Genomic DNA, 13,182 nt, shown 5'->3' on the forward strand with positions numbered 1-13,182 from the left:
ATAAAAAAGATGGCCACATTTGAACATATTTTATTAATAGCACAACAACACTAAATCTAAAATTCTTATTTTATCACATCTTTACAATTTCTTACCTTCGCATTCCAACCGTTGTGTTATAATTATACAGTTTACAAAGATATGCTGCCTTCCATTTCTAAAATATCACCCAAAAATACAGCCTTCTCTATAACACTCAATACCCCAACCTTATTGGCTTCAGTTACACCTATATATACAATAAACATCTATGTAACATCGATTAAATCAATAATTTTCTAAAATACATCAAGTTTAACAACAATATTTTTTTCTATTCAATTAGGCATATTATATTCAATGTAACGTAGAATTATACGTATCTCGGAGATAATAGTATTCTGTTCTACGCACACTCGCTCTGCGTGTGCCGAGCGTGCGCGGCGCTAGAACGCTGCGTATCGCCGCGTCAACTTTCAATATTTACATTATAATTATGGCAATTCTAATACTGATTGACGGCTAAAACTAACGGGCGCGATCTCTTCATATACGTCTAGGCGCCTACTCTATCGCATCTCGTAGATAACGACCACTTTTTACTATACATTACACGAACGTACCTACATGGATTTAATTTTCAATAAACAGGTCCAAACGGTATAGGGACATCTATATATTTTGAAATTAATAGGTCAGTTACTTGTAAATCTGGGTATAAAAATCATTCCCGGGATAATACTTGAGAAATATATCAAAATAAATTCGTCTAAAAAATAAAAAAATCGCATAACACACGTTTCTTATAATCTACTAATCTAGAAATTCAGTAAAATATCGACAAGTCTAATTACTAACCTGACTTGACACAACGTTAAAATGTATTACGTAAACAGTTTCATGCAACCACCGTTAATGTATCTCACTACTATTTATTTAAGATACATCATACAATAGAAATAATGGTGTTTTGTCTACACAAGAAAAAAAAACTGTCACTTTTTAATACGATCTTATTAATAAAAATAAATTCCTATATTAAATTTAATATGCTAATAGGTGTGGCACATTTAAGTACCTACTTTGGCATAAATCTTTTACGAAACCTTAATAAAATAAAATATAAAATCTAATAAAATGAAAATTTAATATGGTATAATAGATAAATATATGACAGATTCATGAGCTAGCTTGTGATTTTTAAATTATTAAAAAATTATGTAACTATTATAGTTATTCCGAAAATTCATATGATTAAAGACTTATAAAATATTGTAAAAGGAGGTATAACTTACAAGCTAGGTACAGTAATTAAAAAAGAACACAAAATTACAGACTATTAATTTCTTACATGGATATCTCAAAATATGGCTGTAATGACTGTCAGTGTCCGATATTTGCTACATTCTTCAAATGGATCACAATCAAAGTATAGATTCGAAGAAAAGGAACAATTTTATGACGTTAGCTACTTTTCATGATGAGTTCTAAAAATCAAAACTTTTAGCTACGACTTTTACTTTATGTCAAAGCAAGCATTAAAAAAAATAGTTTCAAAACAAACACCCGACTGCTAAAAAGTAATTAACTGAAAATAGAGAAAAATTAACACAATAATAAAGTACCGCACGTTATTCCCACAATTGATATGAATCCAACTACCCCTCATATGGTAAAATCCGTTAAGCCATTTGAGCTGTATACAGAGAGTCCTAAAAATAAGAATTATCTATACGTACATTTGGCGCAGTCAGGTAAAAATAGTATAAAAACATATTAGATATTACTAATGCAGTATTATGATATACTTGTAACCTGAATCAAGTTAGCAGGTCTGCATTTGAACCTAGTATCTCATCAGTTATTTTGCTACTATTAAAATCAAGTTGTTAAGTAAATTAAAGCAACAAAAAACTTGGCAACTTTTGAGCGATGGTAAAATTGTTAACAGATTAAATGTTGTAAGAAATTTGTGCAATAAATAGACGGATTTTATTATAGCAATACGGATTGGACGCACATAGGTATATATTCTCAGCGAAATGTCATTGAGCATGCGATTATTATGATTCCAAAGTATAAATATACTAAGAAATAAAGTAAATTACATAAACTTTCATAAAAAATATCGAGCAATTTATAAGGAACAATGGCATTAATGACTGTTAGACTCAAAATCAAAAAGGCAATTGAATATTTGACGATGGTGAGTTTACAACTCATTCAAATTGAATTAAATACATACGAGTATTATCCGATGAAATGTTATAAGGATGTTAATGATTTGATCAGAATGTTTTACCAAAAAAAATAAGCCAATTTCGAATCAAGCTTATAAGCTCATACCTTAGATCTAATTGATAATAAACAATATTTCGCGTATTATCTGATACTACCCTGCCTTTATAATTTTCTCTCGACGTCACTGACCAATTTATTAGAAATTTCATCTCCGTGATTGATAGTTATATTTAAATAATGATATAAATTGACACTGTCTGAGACGAAATAAATCATCTCTAAATTGCATCAAAAATTCAAAGTATAATATTGTCTATGAAAAATATTAAAGTGTCTTTCTTAGCACCACTAACCTCATCTCTAATCCATTCCAAATATGAACTTATATTTCGAAAAATCGCCAGCTTAATCATTGAAAGGTTCAAATTGCATCATTCAATTGCATTCAATGATGGTTTATAAAATACGCGTAAAATGCATCATAAATAATAACAATTAATAAAGGTACATACAATTAAAATTATATCAATAATTCAAACGTACTACTATAACATACAGTCAATTCCAAACATTTTTATGAGCAAAATATACAATTTTAGTATTTCTAAGACTACTCAAACCACATGAGTGAAAGATTTTTCGCCTAATATATTGACAACCGCACATCTCTAAAGTCTATATTCACCATGTATTCAATATTTTATATTCTAAAATGGCACTACTATTTTATGTTTACGCTACCACTAATATACCATTTTACAGAGACATTTAGAACCTTGTAGTATGAGGAAAAATTTAGTGCTCTGCTCTGTTATTATATATCATACAGTGAAACAAATCATAGTGCTTCGGGATACCTTAATAGTATTTAAGATCCAATTATTAAATACCTACGTCAAGTTAACGTTAAATTTTCCCATGTTTATCAAGCACATTAGTTTTTGAAGTTATTTTTTGACTCATTGATTTAGCAAGTGTGGTAGTGGAGGTATTTGTTGTAGTAGGTATTGAACTGATTGTCGATGATGGTTTAATACCTTGATTGTTTGGTTCTACTTTCGAAACAATTGAAGATTTGGCACTACTGGATGCGATACTAGAAGGTTGAGATTTAACATCTGTTTTGGTTACTGGAACATTGCTCGTAGGCAGTACAGTGATGGGAATTTTAGATTTGTCTTCTGAAAGAGTTTTATTTTGTACCTTATCAGCTTTATACTGTGCAGGTGCCGCAGTACTTTTTAAATCTGTTCTAGCACTGGATGATGTACCCACTTCCGTTTTTTCTTTAGATACAGGTGCATTTTTCAAATTTTGCGTAGTATTAATTTTAACAGATCCTATTTTATCAATTGTTGTCGGTGATTTGTCTGCGCTAGTACTCGGTGGTGAAGAAATTAAACCCTCCTTATTTGATTTATCTTTTAAAGATTTATTGGTTTGCAGTGAACTCGATACTGTTTTACTATCTTTTACTGAAACTGACTGATTTGAATTTATTGATTTCGTGGGAGCTGTACTTAGTTTTTGAGTAACCCCTTTGCTAGTACCACTGAGATGAGATGAATTTTCCATTGCAGATTTACTTATTTGATTTGAACCTACCGCTGATTTGTTTTCTGTTAATGAGTCTGATTTTATTGGAGCTGTCGATTGTGACGTTGTGGGTGCAGTCGTTGATTTTTGAGATACTCCCTTAGTGGTAACAGCAGTAATTGACATATTATCTGTTTTAGATTTGCATACTTCCGTTGGTTTCACTGGCAACTTTTCTTTTAATGTTGAATCGGATTGTACCAAAGACGTTGATGGTTTTGGTTGGACTGTATCAGTCACTTTTGGAGAGACTTCCTTAGACGTTACAGCAATGTTTGTAGTCTTTTCCGTAACGGGTTTAGTAATTTCACTTGGAGTCATTACAATTTTTTTCTCTATTGCTAAATCTGATCTATATGAGGCTGTTGTGGGCTTTGATTTAACTGTATTAACCGGTTTTGTAGTAACACCTTTTGTACTGATAGTGGTAGTTAAAGAACTTTCACCTGCGACTTTACTGATTACACTTGAACTTGCGCTCGTTTTTGTATCTTTTGACTGTATAGGTTGAACTGTGTCTGTAAGCTTAACTTCCTTGGTAGTAATAGGAGTAAATGATAAATTATCTGCTACATGTTTGTGAACTTGTGTTGTACTTGTAGCCAATTTTTTCCCTGGTTCTGTGTCTGATTTATCTGATACCTTTGGCTGCGTTAAATTATCTTTAGATTTACTAGTCGGAATTATTATATTCGAAGTGCTCGTAGTGGTAATCATATCCTTTGAAAGTTTTAACGACTGATTTAAAACATCATCTAATTTGTCACTTTCACATATAGCGTTCTTTTGACGCTGCAATTGTTTACTACCACTACTAGTACTACTAATATTTTTATCTTCTTTTTTCCTCGCGTCATCTTTCATTATAGCGGATTTTAAATTAGATGCGTTTTGATTTTGCGATGTTATCCTACCGTCGACTTCAATATTTTTTACATCAGGGATTTTTTGGAGTGGTTTAATATTATCTTTAAAACTGTCATCACGTTGTTCTTGAATTGATTTGATTTTTTTATCAGACGTTATACTTACCGACGGCTTAAATTGTGGCATGACAGGACTTACTATTTCACTTTCGATACTTTTGACCACTGAACTGGCTTTAACGTTTTCTTTTTTCGCATCAGAAGTTTTACTTAGTGATTTTATTTCAGACTCTGTTGTTAGAACTGAATTTCGGTTGTCCAATACGTCGCTTAATTTCTTCAACATGTGTTCAGTATTTGATTTATAAAGATCAGATTTTCCAACTTCTGACCGTGATAAATGAGAGCCATCGTACTGTTGTGCATTTGATAACTGTACTTTATCTTGAGAGCATGTTGGTTTTAAAATACCACTGCTGGTGCTAGGTATAATACTTTTATTTTGCGCATAATCTGGAGAAATACCTGCTTTTACGACATTACCTTCTACAGTTGATATAATTGGCACTGGTGTCACTTGAATCGGTTCCATGTTCTTTGTTATGCTGTCTGCATGAATTTTAGCAGTTGTGAAAATTGACGATGTTTGGTTGGAACGGAGCGCAGGCTTACTTGCACTTATCTCAACAAGGACCGGACTTTTAACAGTAGATACAACCTTGGAAACGTCATGACCTCCAAAAACATTCGTATTCATATGATTATGTAATGTTCTTGATATATTTGTATTTGTAGTTATAGCGCTTGTCGTACCGATATACTTAGATACACTGCTTTTTTCAACGTTGTTGTCCGAATATATACTATTATCTCTTTCGCCCATTGAATCAGTCTTGGATTTAGACAGCAAATATTTGGCACTTCGATTGGCAGTTTCATTTTTATCTATTTGCAATAACGGTTCGATCACTGTTTCATCGGATTCGAGGCTGAAATTTTGAACTTTCCTTTTTATGGAATTTCTTTTCGTTTTCATAATTCCACCGCTTGGTTTTTTAAGTTCATTTTCAAATCCACTAGTGATAGATGTACTATCTCCGCCGTCTTGGGACGTCTGTAATTAATATATTTTAAAGTGTTAAATACAAAATTATAAAACGTACCGGGGTGATATAGGAAGATAGGCTTGGACAAATTTACTATAATCTAATTTTTATTTTTTAGCTTATTCTTATGTTATGTGCCGTTTGGTAAGAACGTATTGAATGATTTTAAGAGAGACAGGTATTTATTAGATTAAAAAGGAGAGGAGGAGAATAATCTTATAAAACCAGTTTTGTAAAGTGGTAGTATTCTTTTCATGATTAAAATAAATTTTAAGCCGATTGTTTCACCGCCACATCCATTTCTGGCATGACCATCTTAATTCTCACAAGTGGCAACGTATGTATGCTGGTCTTGAGGTATAACCACTTTTCTGTACGGAGTTTTTTTTTTATAATATAGGAGTAGCAGACGAGCATGCAGTCCACCTGATATATTAAAAACAATAGCGGTTAAATACCTTCCGCATGACAAGCAGCGGATGGGCAAGTGTTGGTCAAGCGCCATGTTCGCGCGGCACCTTGCGGCCGCGCAGCAGCAGCGCGGGCGGCTCCGTCTCCGGCAGGCACGTGGCGGTCACCGGGCCCGCGGCGCCCCACTCCTCCGTGGGTCGCGAGAGGAAACGCGCTTTCTGTGAAACGATTACTTATTGTATAGTCCGCGCCAAACTTCTAGTCTGCATTGAAGTTGTTGCGAGCAAGTGTAGTCATACAATTTGCTATGGCAACGTGATTCATTTGTATATTCAGAGCGGATTCGCAGTTTTACGCGGACTATACCATAAACCCGCGTTTCCCAACCTGTGGTCCGCGGACCCTTGGGGGTCCGCGGTGTCATCTCTGGACCATACATAAATCGCTCATTAAATGCAAAAGGGTCTCTTTACTGCTTTTTTCAACCACATATCTATGTGAAAAGGCATACATACAAGTAGAATCTGATTTGAGATTATAGCTTAGTAGTAACATCAACCCGAATATCCCTAATTTAGTTGCAAAAAAAGTAACACCTACCTTAAAAATTTTTTCACATTTGATTACCTAAGAAATCAAGCACAGTATTCACGGACGGAAGTGAAAAAGACTGGGAAACGCTGCCGTAAACTATGTCAATTATGTATATTGTATGTACCAAGAGTACGAGATTATTTATTAGTCATATTTCGATCTAGTTGCATGGTTCATGGTCGCGGCGAAACTGCGGTGGCGGAAGATCCGTTGACAAACAGTAATGATACTAATGATAATAATATATTAATCTATCTACCCTATTTCGAGGCGTTACTTATATCATGTAACTAACATCGGCATTTTTACCACATTATTGTCCTCTGCTGGCTCAGGATAAAAAGGAAGTATTAGGATCAGAAATTAAGAAGGTAATCACGAAAGAGAAATCACGAAGAGATTAGTTTTGTTTTCAAATCCATCGATTCATCGATAATTCCTTTCGATAAGCCAACACTGACCTCCATAATAGTGAGTTCATCGGGGCCACTGCAAATCTGATCAATTGCCATCAGGACCACCACGATGACTGGCAACACGCCAATACTCCAGCCAACAGCATCAGCCCACATCGGATAAACGTAGTGTCCATAGGATGCCGGTTTATACTCGATCCAATTAAATATGAGAATGAACTGTAACAAGTCATATTTATTCATAAAACACGACACCCACATTCGTAAATAAATGGCAAATGCCAGAACGAAAAATGAAAATTTAAGACGCTATTTCTTTTATTTTATTTTAATGTACCTACAATATCATTTGCTATTCCAAATATAACGATATCTCATACGTGAAAACAATCCAGTCGTTTAAGCAAAAACACGTGCTGAAGACATATGTAGGCATATATGTACATTAATGCACTTGAAAAATATATATAACCGCCCCGTCGTAGACGAGTCAAAATAACAAAAGCTTTGATTTTCAGCTTGGTAGGTACCTATAGCTACATAATTAAAAAATAAGTAGGTAGGAATTTTCAAATAATCTCTAAAAGGAAAATGTAATAAAATACTTACTACTAAAGCTGCAGGTGTGATGGCACGCCACATCGCGCTCCAGAAAAACACCCACAATTTGGATTGCTTGCCAATCATACGCTGGATGTCGCGGCAGAACTTTTCAGCTCCGTAAATCCAAGCAATCAGTATACATTCACCGATGGCGATTATCAATACTGACCAATTCGCTGCATACTTATCCATTAATTGAAGCCAGTACATTCCACTCTAAAAAACAAAAAGATTTAATTTAATATTTAAAATTAATTAAATAATTCCAAATAGTCAGAAAGTAATATTAATCAGCAAATGCTTACATTTGTAGTGAAAATTAGACCACCAAGATAGCCAAATACCGCAACGGAAAACACAACCCATCCTTTCTTCTGGCGGAAATTGGGAAATCTGTCAAGAATGGCCGTGGTAACCGTCTCCATGAGTGCAAACTGAAAATACATAAAACTTAGTAAAATTAACTTGGTACTTAAATTTAATCGTAAAAGAATCTTACGAACCTGTGAGTCCAGCCCCAATGTCAGCAGCATTAGGAAGAAGAGTATAGACCACAAAGGAGAAACGGGCAATCTGGTAACAACTTCCGGATAAACAATAAATGCCAAGCCTGCGCCCTGGTCTACAACGCGATCGACGTCAACTTGTAGTTCATGTGCTAAGAATCCTATTACGGAGAAAATGACGAGACCGGCGAAGAATGATGTGACTATGTTCGATACAGCTACTATCAATGAATCACTGAAAATAAAAATATGTTAGACCATCCTTATTGAATAGCAGTTGGGTACAATAACTAAATTTATAAAGAGAGATACGTACATATAACAGTTATTGGTGAACTTATTGTAGGATGAAAGAGTTATAAGCCCGCCCCACGCAGGACTTAGCGCGAAAAATATCTGCACTGCAGCATCGCCCCATACCTGGAATAGTTATAAATAATACTTAGTCAAATTCTAAAGTACCTACTTAAGTACTGCTTCTGATAAATTTATTTTTGTACCTGAGCATTAAGAAGTTGACTGAAGTCTGGTGTTAGATAGTACACGATTCCATTAGATGCTCCCGGCAGAGTGACTCCACGGAAGAATAGAATTACCAACACCACGTATGGAAACAGCGCAGTGAAGTAAACCACCTACAGAAAGATTCTCTATAATTATTATTGCCTTATTTTATTTCTATATATGTTTATAAAATTAGGTAGATCACTAGTTCAGTTAATTCCAAAATAAGCTGAAAAACGTTATATGTATTTACATTGCCATAATATATATATAAATATCGAAACGAACAGGAAATGTAGCAATAACTTCGCATTGTGTCGAGCAGATGTAGAGCAGTTATAGTTATGGGAGAAAGGATAAGCAAACGATTGTAAAAAATCCGTACAAATCCGTTTAGTTATCGTCTCCCATATGGGATTTACGTTGTGTAGCTTCCTCAATTAACTCGTATAGATACATCTCCGCTCTCCTTTAGTGAAAACATCTAACCTTTGCTACATGTCGTCATTTCCACTTAATCTTTTGGTACTGTTTAAAAACAATCATGATGAACTGAATGAAAAATGTTCAAATCATGACGTAGCGATACTTAAGTTGTAACTGAAGCATTTAGGATTTTTCTTGCGCTTACATTATTTTTATTAAAAAGCAGAAGTTATCTAGGTGTAGGTATATTGCGAGCATTTGTGATTTTAATTCTTATAATAATAACTAGTGCAATAGATACAATACAAACCTTCCCAGAAGACTGGACACCTTTGAACAGACAAAGAAAAACGATAAGCCAAGCAGCAAATAAACAGACTGCCATACCCCAGCGCACTTGGCCCGTTTCTTCAATGCCAGTGGACAGTCCAAGGACTTGATTACTGTAAAAAAGCGTATACTCATATATTTTGAATTATAGAAATAATCGGACATGCAGTCCACCTAATTTCTAAGAAGTAGTAGGTATATGTTACCGACTTCAGACCAACTTTAGCATTACCTATACATTCAATTATTATTTCTATCAGGTGCTGAGCAGAAATCAACAGGTTTATTCTGATGTCGACTTCAAGAGCTACATCAATAGCTCTGTTTAGGAAATTTGCCAAGTTGGATCATTAATTCAGATACTCAAAAAGGTGGCGATCTCCAAACAAGAGCAATACTTACGTGAAGTATTCTTCAGCAGGAGGCTTTCTGATAGCCACTTCTGCTAGTGCCGTTATATTGTGAAGTTCCGAATAGGTTTTATTGATGCATTGTCTCAGATAATAGGTACCGTTTTTAGCTTCGCACTCATCTGCTTCCTCATATGAGTAACAATCTACAAATTATAATAGTTATCAATAATTAATAAAATTATAAAAAAGTTTCAATTATTATTTCTACGGCCCATCAGAACACATTTGTTTTAACTTACATTTTGTGCTCCAATCTGCATCGCAGTTTTGCCAGGGCAATCGGTGATAGAATATGCTCATAAAAGACACCGCCATGTAATATATAGTCCATGCAATGATAAGATTGTAGTATAACATGACGATACTTGATACTATGACCATGCCATAGCCAAGACCTTGAAATAGAGGGCAGAATTTGTTGTAAACGGCGACTGGGCCCAGAGCAGCGTATTGCCCGAAGGAAAGTTCCATGAACATAAGCGGAAGCCCGGCTATTATGAGCATCACTGTGAATGGTATGAGAAACGCACCTGAAATAAAGTAAATTGGTTAGGTAGGTGATTTTTTTCGAATGCATCTCACCATACAGTAAATCGACCATAGTATTCTTTATGGGCAAAATATTATACATCCTACTAATATTATAAATATTTATTGTTCCTTCTCACATAAGTGGTAATTAAGTCAAATTACACATACCTGAAGTTGTGAGAAAACTTAACCAATACCTAATTAATATTATAGCTTGTAACATTGAAAAAATTAGAATCAGTGCAATAGTTTTCACACCTAGTATAAACATATACACAAAACAGAAAGACATATAAGCAAAGATTATGAGATTTGAAATGTACATACCTCCTCCATTGTTGTAACACAGGTACGGAAAACGCCATACGTTGCCCAGACCGACACTGTAGCCCAGCAAGGAGAGGAGGAAATCGAATCTACCCGTCCAATTTCCGCGCTCAGGCTCCGTGTCTTCTGTCGCTTGTTCCGACGCCATTTCATTGCACTGTTGTAACATTCATCTTACTTACAACCTATTGTTTGTATGTGTATATGTAACAGCAGTGATAGCCTAGTGATTAAGAAACTCGGCCTCCCGATCCAGGGATACGAGGTTCAAATCCCAGGCACGCACCTCTGATTTTCAAAATGTATGTGCGTATTAGAAATTAATTATCACTTGCTTAACACATCGTGAAGAAACCTGCATACCTGAGAGATTTATAAAAAAAAATCTCAAAGGTATGTGAAGTCTACCAATACGCACTTGGCCAGCACGGTGAACTATGGCCTAATTCTTTTCAGTAATAGGTTGATGATTATGATTGTTTGTATATTAATACCTACTTAATGCGTAAATGCTTAATTGCTATTTGTACATATACATACTTATTAACGTACCTACATATTTAACGTTCAATCAATTAAAAACATAAGGTTTATCGCTATTTAGGTTATAGACAAAGCGTTATCCAAAAGCTATGAAAAACAATACCTATTTATAGAATATGAATTATCTTCACTTTTAATATTTATTTATTTATTATTTATGCACACAATATAGATACAAGAAGAAAAAAAACACATATAAAGAAATCGTATGTACAAAGGCAATAATGTAAAGTAATATGAGATTATATTCAACACTCGCATTCCCAAATATAAAAAAATCCATAATACCTTTAGTACAAATATTATGATTATCTACATTTTATGAATGAAAGGAATTTGCGCAAATGAACAGTAGTACAGAAAACAGAGAAATCTACACACCCGAATAAAAGTTAAACATAGATCGGTTAATAATTACCGTTATTATGCTACCAATTGATATATCAAGATTATACAGTTATCTTTTAAAAAATACGACTGATTTTCTGTATTTTTACCGAATCATAAATTTACAGAATTAATTACATAATATCTTTAACGTTTCGTTAAATAAGATGTCTAATTTTAAAAACACATTACTTGTTTACTCTATATAACAGAATTTTTGTCTACACATTTACTCAATTCTTAATATCTACCCTCCACAAAAGATGTAACTATTATAAAAAAAACTAGATTAAAAAAATCTCTACTTACGTCAGAATATTTTACATCCATTGCTGGAATATTTTTCGTCACTGCTGGTATGGGCGTCTGGGTTAAGTTTTCCGCTTTCATATTGCTCGACATTTTTGAATTACTTCATAATAAAACCAATGATTAATGGATTATTAACTGCACGACGACCATCTCAAATCACACATCACATTCCCGTAAATCGGCTAACACTGCGCGAGGTCATTGAAAAGAGAAAATATATGATATGTATAGAAGACGATGTCCGTTTTTCATTGAGAACTAAAACACACTAAAATAAGTACGATTTGAGTTAATTGAACATCAAATTCAAAAATACGAAACGCAGGAACGCGCAGATGTCAAGTTTCGCATCGACCGAACTCTGAATGAACATCTAGGTCAATATCAAGCCTCCGCCTCCATCCCCCCTCGCCCTGCTCTCCTGAAGCCCCTCGTGAAACCGTCTCTCCCAGACAGAAAATCATATGGAAATGCCCACGTCATTTTGTTAACGCTCTTGTTCAGTTGGCTTGGTGCCTACAGGACTTTCTAATTAAGTTACATAATAACAAATAGATTTATAATATAACATATCTTCATAATAGGTATTTAAATAACTATAAACATTTTGTTTAACTACTATGCTAAACATGTAAGAATATAATGCAACACACGATTAATAAAAAAAAAATGTAAGTAGGTATTTTATTTCTCATAAATCTTTACATCAGAACATTTTAAATTGTTGGGAAATTGTATAGCTTTCAAATTTTAAGCCATAGTTTGGTACAAAAAAACAAAGCAGTTCGACAATCAAAAAGACTAATTGAGACATTAACGAAAGCGCCCAGAAATTATTTTATGAGTGCACTGCTGCACAGTGGTTGCGACGCGGAAGGTCGCTGAAAGTAGAGCGGCGTATTGATTGTAGAGCCGTGCGCGCCCTGCCCTGGTGTACTAACCCGCCTACAATGAATTTACAGCTCAAACTTCACGAATACGAAATTACACTTAAAGCATTCTTTTGTATTTTATTTATCGTACCTTGGCTTTTAAAAAGAAGTTTATGGTAATTCAATAATAATTATGAGGTTTTCGCTTTAAACGTAACT

General features: G+C 34.2%; 1 protein-coding gene across 1 annotated transcript; it reads right to left on the reverse strand.

Moving 5' to 3' along the window:
* Positions 1-14: 14 nt before the first annotated feature.
* Positions 15-12,440, reverse strand: GlyT (Glycine transporter). Its single transcript, XM_073085705.1, is given in 13 exon segments — positions 15-5,796; positions 6,247-6,417; positions 7,255-7,428; positions 7,819-8,028; positions 8,118-8,246; positions 8,316-8,553; positions 8,635-8,738; positions 8,819-8,953; positions 9,559-9,691; positions 9,981-10,134; positions 10,231-10,521; positions 10,850-11,006; positions 12,089-12,440. Coding segments are annotated over 13 exon segments (4,659 nt in total). The 5' UTR covers positions 12,182-12,440; the 3' UTR covers positions 15-3,126.
* Positions 12,441-13,182: the final 742 nt, after the last annotated feature.

Source organism: Epargyreus clarus, unplaced genomic scaffold (genome assembly GCF_041222505.1).
Source record: "Epargyreus clarus isolate Ecla_fem2 unplaced genomic scaffold, WU_Ecla_fem_2.2 ptg000023l, whole genome shotgun sequence".
NCBI lineage: Eukaryota > Metazoa > Arthropoda > Insecta > Lepidoptera > Hesperiidae > Epargyreus > Epargyreus clarus.